At 36.3% G+C, this 16,745-nt stretch overlaps 1 protein-coding gene and 1 long non-coding RNA gene across 12 annotated transcripts; one reads left to right on the forward strand and one right to left on the reverse strand.

Moving 5' to 3' along the window:
• Positions 1–703: 703 nt before the first annotated feature.
• LOC106434823 (ER lumen protein-retaining receptor B) lies at positions 704–2,290 on the reverse strand. The gene is made up of 5 exons (XM_013875679.3): positions 2,042–2,290; positions 1,534–1,915; positions 1,371–1,444; positions 1,087–1,150; positions 704–1,004 (listed from the first exon to the last, which is right to left on the reverse strand). Exons 1-5 carry the CDS (start codon positions 2,130–2,132, stop codon positions 968–970), a joined length of 648 nt encoding a protein of 215 aa, XP_013731133.1. The 5' UTR covers positions 2,133–2,290; the 3' UTR covers positions 704–967.
• Positions 2,291–2,881: 591 nt separating this feature from the next.
• On the forward strand, positions 2,882–5,071 carry LOC106434825. 11 transcript variants are annotated; one of them, XR_007326487.1, is made up of 6 exons: positions 2,882–3,236; positions 3,314–3,774; positions 3,847–3,895; positions 3,986–4,173; positions 4,261–4,413; positions 4,531–5,071. It is a non-coding gene; the product is annotated as an uncharacterized LOC106434825 (long non-coding RNA). The 11 variants fall into 11 exon arrangements; XR_007326491.1 differs by having other exon boundaries at positions 2,895–3,236; positions 3,314–3,437; positions 3,706–3,895; XR_007326493.1 differs by having other exon boundaries at positions 2,897–3,236; positions 3,346–3,437; positions 3,706–3,895.
• Positions 5,072–16,745: the final 11,674 nt, after the last annotated feature.

Raw genomic sequence — 16,745 nt, forward strand, 5'->3', positions numbered from 1 at the left:
TAATAAATATATAAATAAATACTTAAAAATATAAAAAATAGTTTCATAATTTTCGATTTTCAAAAAAATATTTTGAAAAAAAAAATTAAAAAAAAATTGAAAAAGAAAATTAAAAAAAAAATTTATAAAAAAGTTCGAATTCGAAACATAAGAAAAAAAAGTTATTTTTTTATTATTTTTATTTATTTAAATAATAATTTATTATATATAGATAACAAGGGTATAAGAGTATTTTGTCACTTAATGAACAAGGTATTTTTGAAAATGTCTCTTTAAGTGGTGGTAAAGATGAAAAGTGGTACCTTGAAAGTGGTAAACATAAAAAACTATATAGTTAACATTTGAAAATCAAAATAGCTCCGCGCGTAGCACGGGTTAACTCCTAGTTAATGAAAAGACAAGAATCTATGATCTATCGTATAGTGTTCCGAACATGACTGTATAGAAGTTTGAATTGTATAGAGACGGGTGTGCATGTTCTAGATGTGCAAAGCTTCATATTTAATGCTCAAAGACTTCCCTAAATTAGTACCAAATTCACGAAAGTGATAGATGAGATTTTAGAACCTTAATTATCTACCGACAAAAAAAAAGCTTAATCTTTCATTGTTTAAAAAAAAAGAAGCTTAATTATCTTTTCTGTTAAGCTGGAATCTCGCAGTATCTCCAAATTAGTATTATTTTTGATGCATTTTCACTCTGATTGTAATAATGGTTCAAATCTCGTTGAGATGGGATGTTTTACTGTCCACCTGTCGAAATCCTCTAGTAACAACACTTGACTCGAGCAAAAAAGCTGAGACGAAAAAGTTCAAGAAAGAGAGTATAATGTAAGTTAGGTCGCTGGAGTTTACACATATCTATATGCTCGTCTCCTCCATTAACCACAAACAGAGTAAATTGGTAAACCTCTAACCGGCACCAAATTGAATCCTTAGGGTTTCCGAGCATCAAAAACTTTAGAAAATTAAGCTGGCAATTGGAGCTTTTTGTTGTTCTTCCAGCTGCAAACATAAAACAGAAGAGAACAGTCAAAGGCAGAAGTAGAGTTAGGAACAAAAGGAGAGGATAAGGTGATGGTTTTACCTAAGGAAATAATAGTAGAAGAAGTCGGCATAGAGCAATGTCTGGACAAGCCCCGCGATCCATGCTGCATCATCGTAATCACACAGTCCATTTTAACATGCCAGATATACAAAGACCAGCGGATATTCCACAAAGAAAACAGTGAAGGACAATGAGAAGGAGTGATGCATATTCAGGACATATGCTTTCTACAAGTTTCATGTGGCAAAGAAGCTACATATATGCTGCATCTATTGAAACGCTAAATTAAGCTAACAGTGAAGAAGGTTAAGAGAGAGTCATACTTATCCAGTGAACAAAGTGGGGCTCAGTGAAGTAACGGTAGATCCAGTTTAGGATGTACAATCCCCTGTACCCCCTGCAAGAAGATGACAATCAAGAGAAGTCAAAGGAAGAAGCAATAAAATTTTCCAAACAAAGCGAGCTTATGAGAAGAGATTGTTGTACCCAAGGAGAAGAATGTATTGGCCAGTCAAGTTATCGATATTTCTAGTCCTTTGCAGCAAGACAAGCTGTGGTAATATAGCAACAGCTTCCAAGTACAATGAAAACGTCCAGAGCACCTCAAGAAAGGTGAACTTCTCGTGGATGAGAAGAGCCAAGACAAGGCAAGGAAGGACAAGGAACCAGTGGCGAAACGTATCCTGCTCCCTGTCGTAAGTCCTGTGGACAGCCTTATGGTACCTCATGTACCAGACAATCGAAAAGGAGCTTCCTAAGAAGACCAGCTTCATGAAGGTGTTGTAGACAGACACGAAGCTCGTGAAAATGTCCAAGTAACGCGTAGCGAACACAATGGCGTAGAGCTCTTGCGTCCTCAATGACACACCTGCAAATTAATTAACCATTCTCAAAAATCATTCAGATCATATGGTCAACGTCAATTTAAACCTAAACTTATCATCGGATGTGGTTTTAAAAAAATATATATATATAGAATGGGAAATGAAGATACCGGCGCAGGATTTGATGGTGTGGATCTTGAGGAGCAAGACGAGAACACTGGCCAGGTGAGTCATATCACCTGCTAATCTGAAAATGTTCATCTTCTTTCGATCTCTGTCTTCTTCCTTCGTCTCCTTCCACAATACGGGTTCGGCTCGTGCTAAGATAGATCTCGGTGGTTGCCGTTTCCACAAACTTCTCCCGTGTTTTTGCTTTTTTCCCTCTGGTAATGAAAGCCCATTACTTCTCGTTGTGGGCTTTGTTCTTTTGGGTAACGATATCTTATTACCCTACCCGATTTTATCGGTTTCATACCAAACCGGTGTGTATTTTGATTAACCGAAAAATAAAATATATAACCTGCCTTGTATATCTCGATTTCAATATCAAACAATTTTATCACTATAACCTGTTTTGCTTTTTCTCTGTGTCAACTGGTTACATAGCATAATTAACAAAAAAAAATTGGATTACAAAATGGCTATAGCCTATATGTTGTGAATAATGTCGAATAAATCAAAAATAAAATTCAAACTACTATGGCTGAAATTCATTATCATACTAGCTAGTTTGAATCGATTTTGATCTGATTTTACATATAGTCAAAGCAGATATCTAGATACAAAAGATCTAATTAGAATATCCTACATAGATTTATTAAATCTATTACAATAATGTTGGCTTCTGTCACTTCTCAGCGCGCCAGCAAAGGGGTTTCCAAAACGTGACACCTGTCACCATCCCAAAGTGAGTTAAGTTTTGATCGGATTCTGAAAATTTATTTCTCTACGTTTTTCACTAATGCTGGGCTTTATTAAAACTCTGTATTCAAACTTTTTTTCTGGGCTTTTATGTTTTGTGGTGAAATAAGACCCACCAAGTGATGCCTTTCTTTCTCCTTGGATCTTTTCTGAACCTAACGATTCTTTTTCGACCTCCCGTCGACGTAACGCTCCGCCGTTATGGCATATAATCAACACAACCCACTAATCCCACTTTCACCTCTTCATTGCATGTTTAATTCCTCAATCGTGAGCTTTTTCCAGAGTATAAATATATATTCTCATTGGCCTTTCAAATGCCTCTAAACTTCCTTTAGATTCGTTTTATTTTGAAAGCTTAGACAGGCCGGTGTAGGTAAATGTCAAAAAAAGAAGCCAGTTGATGCTTTGATGGGGGTTGATATGTTGGTGCTTGATTCCAAGGTATTCTGATTAACGCTTTTAAAATCCAATGTTTCATAATTCCATTATCCATTTTGGGACTTTTTCGTATTTGTAAGAAAAAGTGGTCACTCTAACTTGAACTAAAAAGCAACGATCGCAAGCTCTCTGCGGCGGAGCAGTTGGTGTTCGACATCTACAACCAAGAACTCAGGGAGAATTCTGCTTCACGAGTTTTGTAAGGTCGTTCATTATCTTTCTCTATGCAGTTAAACTTACCTTACTTAGTGTTGCTTATGAATGAATTCTGATCATCTCGGTTTTTGTATTCTTAAATCGATTTTTTTCCTACAAGGTCTTGGTTTGTTTTGCTCGGTTAATCTAGGATATGCTTTCAGATTTGTAGGATAATCGTTGAGACTCTAGACAATTAAAAAGTTTAATGGTTTTGATGTTCCATAATAATATAACATATGTCGTGTATTTTTGCTTTGCTTTCATTTTTCCGAAGAGAGAGATTTTTGATGATTTGGCTTCGCTGTTGTGGCACTCTGTTGGTACCGTTCCTGCTCTACTGCAGGTACTCTTCCTTCATTAAAGCTGAGTGGAACCTTCACATGGTGAAAACAGAATCAAACTATCACAATTACAGGTTTAGAGGTTAGTGGGAAGAAGGCGATGCAAGAAGTTTTCTTGAACTGGTATAAACAAATCTCAAAAGTTCATAACTTATATCGTCCCAAAAACCAAAAACCGGGTTTTCCATCAATTTTACTAACTTTTCGAAACAGATAATTTTAGCTTGGACAAGCACATGAATGGATGAAAGCTGAAGAATCACTGGCCAGTCACTTCAATATCTTAAACAGAGGAGGAATGGATGCCAATGAGAACTTCAGCTCTCAGTTCTCTTCCGCTGTATCATCCTCTCTTGATGTTTTTGATGTTGTTGACGCCAGCCTTCTTACTTCCATTGATCGTGAGTCAACTAATTCCTTTGAATTTACAGATTTGGATCACATGTTGTTCTTTGCTTTGCTGAAAATTTACCCTTTCTTTTTGGCAGATTCATTGAAACTCGATAATGGTGCATATGCTAAGATCAACTCCATGATCATCCCATGCTGTGAAGACTTTGATAGATCCCAAGAGTGATCACAGTCACAAGATCATAGAGATCACAAACAACGCATGGAAATATCTTCTTGATGGAAACTTAGTAAGTTTCAAGATTACAATCTGCATAAAACTAACCCAGGAAAACGCAACGTATCAGATATTACAGCTGGTTTTTAAATTCTGGTGACGGTAGGAATATTGTCTTTGGTGAAAACAGGTGGATGAACCTTTGTGTTCAACACCCTGGAAAAGACCAAAGGACATACCAAGCATTGAGTCCATTGAGGAACTTAGAATCCCAGCATCTGAGACTTGCTGAGAGCGCGTCAAGATGGGAAACTGTTGAAGCAGGCTAATGGTGATGCAAAGCAGCAGCAACAACACCTTATACGTGCTTCTTCTGTTTACGAGGCAGCTGTGTCGGACTCAAGATCTCCCCTCTCTGCTAAGAGGATTGATTTTACAGAAGCCAAGAGAAGAAGGTTATTATTGTGTCACACTCTACAGAGAGTATACATGTCAACTTATTTTCTTCGTGGAGGTGGTTTGAGGATTTTACAAGAACTTTACTTTTCTTATTATTCTTTTTTTTTTTTTTTAGTTAGGATTTGTATTGTTTATTAGTTGGAACAAAAGAAATTATTATCTTCTGAATCAGTATATTTATGAGTCGTGTTAGTTTTAATTACAAGCAAATATATTAGGCTTTACGATGTCGGATACGTCATTAGCTTGAGATTTGCGATTTCTATGGTATAGTTCCAGTTAAAAATTATTGCCATGTTCGAGGTAATTTAAATGGGGCAAGATGGATACTGAATCTGGTAATGAACCAGTGAATTGGTTTCCTTTAACTGAGATTGTTTGTATGTTAGTTAGTGTGCATGTATTGGCCGGACGAGGACCAGAGACACGGAGACCATTGAGGCTAAAGCACTTCAGATTTGACAGGGGAGAAATAAAATGTGGGAAAGGTCTGGTCATGTTTTTAAGATTGATAAAGTTGAGCATTTCTAAATACTGGACTTTGGCCAGCGACAGGAAGATAATGCCAGCAAGAAAGATAAGAAATTCTAATGCTGATATCCATCAAAATTTTGTTATTGTTTTCGTCAAAATTGTGTGTTCCATCGGCAAACAAAATGTGAGCATCTATGTAAATTTGTACGTCACGCATGAATAGTCGAAGAAGCAATCAAGTCTCATGAAGTAACCCATACTAAAAAAGGATTTGTTTATTGTTCTGTAAAACTATCCAAGTAGGCCTGGCAATTCAGAAAACGATTGACCAGTTAAACGTTGAAATATAACATGTGATCGTTAAAGCACATTACTTTAAAAATCTTAGTTTCATGTAGATCTTTTTAAAAATATTCTTTTACTTCACAAAATATATTTTTCTTCTAAAACCCTTTTCGGTTTTCTTCTCTATCACTCTCTCACACCTTCTATATTGAAACTTTTTGCAGAAGACTTACGCGCTCCTTGAGCCGGCTCTTGACGTATGCTGGAGGAGCAAAAGAACCATGTCTATCTTATTTTGTGAAAAATTTCTTATAAGTTAAGGGCCTTTTTTGGGGAAAGCACCTTTAAAATATTTACACATGCATATATTAGTCAACTACAGTATATATATTTTGTACAAGGTCTATCAAATTTATGAGCCGGGCCTTACACAACTAACTATCATCAAATTGGTACAGTTGGCTCCTGCCGATCGTTTACTTATTTTTATTTCTTCAAAATATAGTAATTCTATAATAGATTCGATTCTACTCCAATGGTACTATGTTTTAGAATGAAAAATAGAGCGATAAAATGAGTTATTCTATTTATCAAGTAAACTTATTTTCTCTACTCTATTAAAGAGTGAAAAGTAGAATAGAGTTGAATTTTTTTCATTCAAAACTCTATTTTAGAGTAAAAAATAGAGTGTGATTAGAGATGCTCTAAAACGAAAAATGAAAATTCTAAACAACAAAAGAATAATGCAGAAAAAAAATTTACATATAAAGTAAGACATAATATAACATATAATAACAATAATTTACATTGTTTAATTATTCGTAAAAATATAAGTCAATGACAAACAAATTTTTGGTAAAAACTGTGAAATACCTCTAACAACATTATAATTCCAGGAAAAAATTTTAGGAATCTAAGAAACCAAAATATGAAAATATATATCATAGTAAAACATAACTCATAATGTGAAAGTGAACTTACCACTAATCATGAAATAAACACATAAAATCTAAATATATTTGAATTGAGCGACACACAAATTAAAAAAAAATAGGATGGGAAATAACATGACTGAACATAAATAGAAAGGTTGGTTGCGCAAAAAAATAAAAATAGAAAGGTCTAAAATTCACAAAAATCATGTGTACTCTCAAAACCTTCCATTTCACATATTGGTTCATGTTTTCATGCTCGAGACTTTATTATCGGCCTACTAATTTGACATCCTGTATATGAATTGATCTGACGGCACATTGCCTTACTCCAACTCGCTTTCAACGATCTAACATTGTTGAAGTCCTTACGCTAAACCTAAATTACAATGATTTTGTAAATCTGGCTTCATAACGCATGATATCGTCATTCAATTGATGTTACTGATATTCTCCTTTGAGTTCCATAAACCAATCTTTTTACTATGGAAAAGAAGTGATCAAACTAAATAATTATAATAATAATTAAACTAAACATACATTACTTCTAATTTAACTTCTTAGAGGATAAATTTTAACCGTAGTAGACAATTGTAATTATTTTGTATTAACAATATGAATACATCACTGTGGGAATGAAATAACTAAAAAGGAATCGTGTAACCAAATGTTTAACCATAAATTTATTGCAAATCACACTGATATAAATATAAATTTCAACTATTATATTTAACAAAACTTAACACCCAGCGCGATGCGCGGACAAACCACTAGTACAAAATATAGTTTTTATCCTATACAAAATATGGCAATTCTCCTAAAACACACTAAATATAGTTTTTATCAAACACACAAGAAAATGATCAAAATGTCATTCAGTGAAGAGAAAAATACTAAGTTATCTTAATAATAATACATTTAATTGCTATAAACCATATTGTGGATGTCCATAACTGGACCGTCCATAACTGGCCCGTTCGTTAAGAGAGAGAGTCGGCGGCTGCTTTCCTTTTCTCATAGGTGGCTGAGTTTCCTTTTTCCTTTTAGGTTTATGATTTGTATTATTTCCTTTTCCTTGTTGATTTAGGATTTCTTGTAATCCCCTATACAAGGGCACCTTATGTTATGAATGAATAAGAACTTTTCCCCTAAGTTTCACAACACGTTATCAGCACGATTCTCTAAAATTCTAAGCTAAAAGTTCCCGACTCAAACCCTAACTCTCTCAACGATAATCCATCCCGGCATGAACCTTCATCCCGATCATGAACTTTCAACCCTCGATCGTGAACCTTGATCCTGTGTTCAAGAAGTTCCAGCTCGCGACCGCAAAGACTAGTCTGCGACCTTCTCTTGTTCGACAGACGATCTCAGTTTGTCCGATCGACGATCTCAGCCTGTTCGCGACCTGATCTCAGCTCGCGACCCGATCTCAGCTCGCGACCCGATCTCAGCTCGCGACCCGATCTCAGCTCGCGACCGACGATCTCAGCAACGTTCCAGCTCGCGACCGACGATCTGATTATTCGCCATCATCTTACTGAGAGTCTCAAAGATCAGTATTTGACAATTGAGAATCCCTTAGACCTTTGGACAGAATTGAAAGCAAGATATGATCACCAAAGAACGGTGATATTACCAAAGGCTATGTATGATTGGAGGAATCTCAGAATCCAGGACTATAAGTCCATGGATGAGTATAACTCATCCCTATTTAAGATAGTTTCTAAATTGAAACTGTGTGGTGAGGTTATAACGGATAAGGATATGCTAGAAAAGACCTTTTCCACCTTCCACACAAGCAATGTATTGTTACAACAACAATACCGTGAAAAGGGCTTCACGACATATGCAAATCTGATCTCATGTCTATTGCTCACTGAGCAAAACAATGAATTGTTGATGAGAAACAGTGAATTGAGACCTCCTGGATCAACCCCACTACCTGAAGCACATGTGGCCGCAGAGGCAAAAAGAGAATCTAACCACGTCCAGAACAATGGCCAACACGGCCGTGGCCGTGGAAGATGGCAAGGACGTGGCCGTGGCCCAAACTCCTTTGGCCGTGGACAAGTAAACTATTATGGTCGAGACCGTGGCCAAGGAAACTCCTTTGGCCGGGGTCGTGGCCGAGGCCGTGGTATCTCCTTTAAACCACAACACTCGACCAAATCCGTGTGCCATAGGTGTGGAATGGGTAACCATTGGGCTAAAACATGTAGGACTCCCAAACATCTTGTTGACCTCTACCAAGAGAGTTTGAAAGGGAAGAATCCAGAAGCCAATTTGATCTATCAAGATGGTGAAGATGATATTGATCATGAATGAGATGATCTTATGGATTATGAAACTTTAGATTGTCTAAAAGAATCAAGTTGATTTCGGCATCAAACTTTTGTGTTCCTTTTGCTTTTGTGCTTTCTTTGTTTTTGTTATTTATTTGAACTTGTTTTTATTAAAACTTAATGAATGAATGATTTTTGATATGAAGTCTCTAAAACACCATCCTATGATCCTTGTTTTGAAGAATGAAAGATAACATGGATATATTCGTGGTGGACAGTGGGTCAAGCCACACTATCTTAAGAGACAAAAGATACTTCATTAATCTAACACTTAAGAACGCCAACATAAGTACCATAGCAGGTATGGCCAGTCTAATAAAAGGCTACGGCCAGACCAATATATTGTTGCCTAAGGGTACGCATCTAGAGATATCTGATGCATTATATTCACCCAGCTCAAATAGAATCCTATTGAGTTTTAAAGATATACGAATGAATGGTTTTCATATTGAGACTAAGGGCGAAGAAAACAAAGATTTTCTTCAGATACTTGAAATCGCCCAAGGCCATAAGAAAGTATTAGAGACTATACATGCACTCTCTACTGGTCTTTACTATGCCAAGGTCAGTATGATAGAGGCAAATGCCACGGTAAACAAAGTGTTCACCGGAAATTTCACTCTTTGGCAAGACCGGCTTGGCCATCCCGGTTCGAACATGATGCAAAAATTGATATTGAATACAAATAGGCACACATTGAAAGAAAGAAGAGTTATCCCTAAGAATCTCACCTTGTGGGACAATTAGATACTTTATGGTTCTAATTGATGCGTCCACAAGATGGTCGTATGTATGTCTATTATCAACCCGCAACTTGGTGTTTGCGAGGTTACTTGCTCAGATAATTCGTTTAAGAGCTCATTTTCCAGATTTTCCTTTAAAGACAATACGTCTTGATAATGCTGGTGAATTCACGTCCCAAGCGTTTAATGATTATTGTATGTCCATGGGGGTAAGTGTAGAACATTATGTGGCACATTTACATACACAAAACGGTTTGGCCGAATCCTTTATCAAACGCATACAACTAATTGCTAGACGATTACTTATGAGATCAAAACTCCCGGTCTCAGCTTGGGGACATGCCGTTTTACATGCGGCCGAACTGATTTGCATCAGGCCATCTAGTGAACATAGATATTCCCCATCACAATTGCTTACGGGTCACGAGCCAGACATATCCCATCTTAAGACATTTGGATGTGCCGTTTATGTACCAATTGCACCACCGCAGAGAACTAAGATGGGTCCTCAAAGGAGGATGGGGATATATGTTGGATATGACTCTCCCACAATAATTAAGTACCTTGAGCCAACTACGGGTGGTTTTTTTAAGGTCGGGTACGCGGATTGTCACTTTGATGAATCCGATCATCCAACATTAGGGGGAGATAATAATAAGCTGGTAAAAGAACTTACATGGAATCAAACATCTTTGTCCTGGCAAGATCCTCGGACTCAGGAATGTGATTTAGAAGTCCAAAAGATAATACATTTACAAAATCTAGCTAGTCAATTGCCAGGCTCTTTTGCTGACCCGAAGAGAGTAACAAAGTCATATATAAGCTGCGAATGCAACAATTCATATTGATGTCCAAGAAGGATACAATCAAGTTGTTACAGAGTCTAGAGCATGTTTAAAACGTGGTAGACCAATAGGTTCCAAAGATAAGAACCCTCAGAAACTAAAGAAAGGTGCTGAGAATGAATCTGAGGCTAAAGAAACCCTAGACAGGGCCGAGGCCGAACCTAAGGTGCCTAACAATGAGGCTTGGGACGCCAACCTTCAAGGTACTGAAGGTCCTGATAATGACGAGATCTCAATCAATTATGTCATGTTTGGAATACAATGGAACATAATGAATGTCGACATTGATGATATATTTGCCTGTAATGTAACACTTGAAATTATGGATATAAACGAGGATCATGAACCCAGGTGTATCTTAGAGTGCACTCAGCGATCAGATTGGATTAAATGGAAAGAAGCTATAAACGTGGAGTTAAATTCTCTAAAGAAAAGAGATGTCTTTGGTCCAATAATTCGGACACATTATGATATCAAACCAGTTGGATATAAATGGAGATTTGTGAGGAAAAGGAATGAACATGGCAAAATCGTGAGATATACAGCACGGCTTGTTGCACAAGGATTCTCACAGAGACAAGGAATAGACTATGAGGAGACATACTCCCCTGTGGTGGATGCTACTACTTTTAGATTTCTAATAAGTCTGGCTATAAGAGAGATATTAGACTTGCGGTTAATGGATGTAGTAACTGCATATTTATATGGTCTACTGGATAATGAGATATACATGAAGGTGTCAGAGGGTATTGAGCTGAAAAACAAAGCAAGTTCTCGATAACAACATTGTATAAAGTTGAACAAATCACTTTATCGATTGAACAATCAGGGCGAATGTGGTACAATAGACTAAGCGAGTACTTAATGAAAGAGGGCTATAAGAATGATCCAACCAGCTCGTGTATATTCATAAAGAAATCCGATAAAGGTTTTGTAATCATCGCAGTGTATGTTGATGACCTGAATATCCTAGGAACATCTGGAGAAATCTCCCAAACAGTTGAATATCTTAAGAAAAAATTTGAGATGAAAGACTTAGGGAAAACAAAATTTTGTTTTGGATTACAGATTGAGTACATTAAAGATGGAATCCTTGTGCATCAAATGACATATACAGAGAAAGTACTCAAACGATTTAACATGGACCAATCTCACCCATTGTCTAGCCTCATGGTCGTGAGGTCTCTTGGTCTGGACACAGATCCTTTTGGTCCTAAGAAGGACGATGAAGAAGTATTTGGTCCCGAAGTGCCATATCTCAGTGCCATAGGAGCTTTAATGTATCTGGCCAGCCACACTAGGCCAGACATATGTTTTGCCGTGAATCTATTGTCTAGATTTAGCTCATGTCCGACCCAAAGGCACTGGAACAGGATTAAACATATTATTTGTTACCTACAAGGAACGAAAGACTTGGGTTTATTTTATACTAACCAAACCAAAGAAGGGTTAATTGGTTTTGCTGATTCAGTTTATCTCTCGGATCCGCACAATGGTCGATCTCAGACATGTTATGTTTTTACACACGGTGGTACTGCTATATCTTGGCGATCTATGAAACAAACGATCGCGGCCACATCGTCCAATCATGCCGAGATATTGGCCATCCATGAGGCCAGCCGTGAGTGTGTCTGGTTGCGGTCCATGACCCAACATATTAGAGTCGATTGTGGGATGTCCGAAGGGAAGGATACACCGACCATCATGTACGAGGACAATGCCGCATGCATAGCTCAACTTAAGGACGGATACATCAAAGGAGATAGGACGAAACACATTCTACCAAAGTTCTTCTTTACACATGAGTTGCAGAAAGCCGGCGAGGTCCAAGTACTGCAAGCTCGTTCAAGTGACAATTCAGCAGATCTATTCACCAAATCACTTCCAACCTCAACGTTCAAGAAGCTTACGCATCAGATTGGGATGCGTCGACTGAAATACCTTCAGTGAGGTACAAAACAGGGGGAGTAATACGTATTGTACTCTTTTTTCTTCACCATGGTTTTATCCCATTGGGTTTTCCTGGGAAGGTTTTAATGAGGCAACATCCAAAGCGTATTACAATCTCTTAATGATTATGACATCCAAGGGGGAGTGTTATAACCATATTGTGGATGTCCATAACCGGCATGTTCGTTAAGAGAGAGAGTCGGCGGCTGCTTTCCTTTTCTCATAGGCGGCTGAGTTTCCTTTTTCCTTTTAGGTTTATGATTTGTACTATTTCCTTTTCCTTGTTAATTTAGGATCTCTTGTAATCCCCTATATAAGGGCACCTTATGATATGAATGAATAAGAACTTTTCCCCTAAGTTTCACAACATTAATATAGCTAAAACTATAAATATATTTTTATTTTAATACCATAGATTTTAGAACCATTTGCTCATAAAATAGTCAATAACTATGAAATTTGAAAAGCTGGAAATTAAAAATGTAGTGGGATCCAACATTAGTAGGTGTAAAATGACACTGATGGCTCTATTAGTCCTTTTGTTATGTTAAGAGGCAAACGCATTCTATAGAAATGATTTTCGTATGCAAAAAATAGTAGATTCCACTCTTCAAGAAATATTATTTTATTCAAAATATTATTATGTTTTCTCTCTTCCTCTTGCTTTACCTTTCTCTCATTTTCTCAATTTTCTTCATTAGCTTTCATAACCTTCTTCTTTCAACGCTACATCTCCTTACAAAATTCTTTGTTCTCTCTTTGTGATTTGTCCTCTCTTGTTCACATGCATTCAAGAATTAACCGGCGCTACGATGGTGAAGATGCAACATCTCCTCTCACCATAAAACTCCCCCCCCCCCCCAAATCGCTTCTTCCTCAAACCTTAGGATTTTGAGCGAAATCAAAGATTAGGATTACATTAACTCATAGTCTCACATCACATTATTGTTCTGTACTTTCAATGGAAACGTTCTTTATCCAGTTCGTCTCGCTATCTCCATGGAGATCCATTGGGTATGAAAAGATAATATAATAATTAGTCAGCTAACATTAGGTCAGCGACTGGTGTAGATTCAGTGTGAAGGATTTGGTTACAACCATTCCGCATGTACAATACGGTTATAGAGAATTTCCTCGACACTAATATTAGGCGTACGGATTATTGGATGTATAAAGATTCATATATTCGGCTAAACTTAATATTAGCTATGATTTAAATAACTGTTGGCTGGATAAAATATTTTAAGTATAGTTAACACTTTTATTAGCTGTCGTTTTAAAAAATCGTACAAATTGGATAATCCTCGAAAACAATAATACACTAATATTTACTATTATTATCATATGTAATCTGTTCACATAGCTTGCTAACAACGTTATCCATCCTGTTTAATAAAATATGTAACCGTCTATTATATTTGGTGCTCATATAGCTTGCTAACAAAATATGTAGCAAAATATGTAACTGTCGAATGACCCACTTGGCTACATTGCACGATTAAAATATTTGGGGTTGATTCGCGAGGATGTTCTGTAAATCTAAAATGTTGGGGGTCAAATTGAAAAGAACTAGAACGCTAGGGACCTATCGTTCAAAAACATAGAAAGTCACCATTGGATAGATCAACCTTTCTCTTCGCCGGATTTTGAGCTTGATGGAGATGACAAGGAGGAGCATGATGGCAAGTCTTGAATTCGGAGCATGACGACGTCGGTAGATCAAAGCGACTAAATATCCGGTGACGAAGGAGAATAGGAAATCAGGTGGACTTACAAACAGAGCGGAGAACAGGGAATCGGGTGGGACTTCATAATCTTTTAACTAAGAGTTTGACGGAGAAAACAATGTGGATTTTTTTAGATGAAAAAAAGATGTAAGAGAAGAAGAACTGAAGAGTATTGATTAGTGTGAACATGCAACAACTCTTTGTTGTATATGTCGCTTATTATAGGTTAGGTAGGTGTTTAGTAGACCAATATAATATAGGTTGTATTGTAGCAAGAATAGGGATAGAAATGTCATTTAAAAAAAACACATCAGCAAGAAAAACCAACTTCCATCTGTGCAAATTATGGGGTTATGTTTGTAGACGGAGTGCAGTTACTATAAATTTTAAACCCTACACTCTAAACTCTAAATCATAAACCTCCATCCACAAAAAAACTAAATCATAATTCTCAACCAATTAACCTTAGTGGTATGTATATATTTATATATTTTAATGAATGCTAGTATGATCATTTTTCTTTTTTATCTGTGTTATTTTTATGTCATTATGGCGGTATTTCTCTTGTTTTATTATTCAAAAATATAATTTTATATATAGTTTATTTATTAATTTAAACTTATCTTGCATTTTTACGGTCTTAATATTTTATAAATAAAATGATCTAATTTTTTTTTCAATCTGTCTTTTACTTGATATATATTTTACGTATTTGATCGTACAATAAGCAAAATAGTAATCATATAAAAATCAATAAAAATATAATTATCATTTATTAGAAATGGATATATTAAATATCATATTTTCATTTTCATTATGTATATTAATTGAATTAATAATAATTTAATACTAAATACAAATTATGTAATTAATTAAAAGTACATATTAAAATTATTAATATAATTCAAAGACATATTCATTCAAAATTTCCAATAGATTTTGAAATATTTTTATTAAGATAAAATGTATAAAAATATTAGAGTATCTTTTTATTAAATTTGAAACGAAAAATATTCAAATTTTACATAGCCGGATTATCATGATAATATCTTTACTTTTTTCAAAATGGATAGTTACATGGACAAGTACAAGTAGGATAATGTGAGAGGGAAGTGTTGCCATAACTTCACAACAAATTGTATGGTATGTTGTAGGCTTGTATTTAGATAGTAATTCAAAAGACATTTATGGAGTATATATGTGTAAAAATAATTTATATGGAGTTCTAATTTATGCATTGTGGTTCTAGTTTAAATATGCATATCATTGTTATTTGAACATCAAAATTTGGTTTTTGGTGATTCTAATTTATGCATTATTATTGTTTGCAATTGCATAGTTGGCAGCAATAAAGTGAATGTCAAATGTCTGAATGGTTCTGTTGCAGGCTGGGATCCAGACTACTCAATGGCTAGACTGAGATTCAAGAGATCGGACTGGACAGGACGAACGAATGGAAAAGGGAGCGGCTAGATGGATGCGATGGAGAGAGGATCGGCCGGTTTGTACCTGAAATAAGAGAGAATGATTTTTATGAGTTTTTTTATGGATTAAAAATGAAGAACATAAAGTAAATTAACTGAGAAATAAAGAACAAAAATAAATATGAATTTTTATGGGTTTTTATTTTAATGGCCGATCTGAAATAAAAGATGCAATGAAACAAAAACAAGAGAAGGATAGAGATGGCTGATGGATTCAAGTTGCTGGACGTGTGTCTCTCTCAACAAGAACAGGGGATGGAGATGGCGTGAAGATGGGATCTGGCTTGCTGGACTGAAGTCTCTCTCAAGATGGATCGGTGGATGGTATGGCATGAGGAATCGCCACAAGCTTGGTGGTGGAAAGCTTGATGAGATTCGAGATTGCTTCTAGCCAAATCGCTCAACAAGAAGACTTAAGAATTTTCTTTGCTCTAGGGGCAAACCGACTCATATATTTCATGAACTAAAAAAATTACAAGGCTGCTTATAGTGGGGATTAAATACCCTGCTGCTATGCCCTTCTAGGGGACTTTGAAGCAAATCAACATGGACTCTCTTGGACTCTAAAAATCGACAAGGCCTAGACAAGAATGGGCCGACTCTTCTTGGACAACTAAAGCAAAGGCTAAACAAATGGCTTTGAATTATTGGACTCAAATAAATAAAAAGGACTTAAACAATTTGCCCATAAGTTCATGCAATTGAAATTAAAAGAAAGAACCAACACAAACCAAAAACAATAAACCGGTTAGAAATCATAAATGAAATCTTACCTTCTTACCTTAAATGGAATGAGGCGGATTACTCAGAACCGGCTGGGATTGGGACAGGGTCTGAACCGAGATCACATGTAGAGATGGTTAGGCCGGTTCGGTTCTGGGCGAGTGATCTGAATTGGATTGGACCGGCTTGATCTTGAACCTCTATTGGACCGGCTTGATCTTGAATCTTCAATTGGATCATCTCTTCAATTAGTAACTCTTCCTGACCGGTTTGAACATCTTGATCAAGGATTTGTTGGACAGCTTTAGAGAAACCGAGTCTTATGGCCCTGGCTCCACTCCGGGTAGTCGGACCACACCTAACCACGGGAACCTCTATTTGGATGGCCGCATCAGGTTCGGAGATTTTCGTATTAATAATCAAACATATAAAATAGTT

The sequence above is a fragment of the Brassica napus genome, chromosome C7 (genome assembly GCF_020379485.1).
Source record: "Brassica napus cultivar Da-Ae chromosome C7, Da-Ae, whole genome shotgun sequence".
Classification (NCBI taxonomy): domain Eukaryota; kingdom Viridiplantae; phylum Streptophyta; class Magnoliopsida; order Brassicales; family Brassicaceae; genus Brassica; species Brassica napus.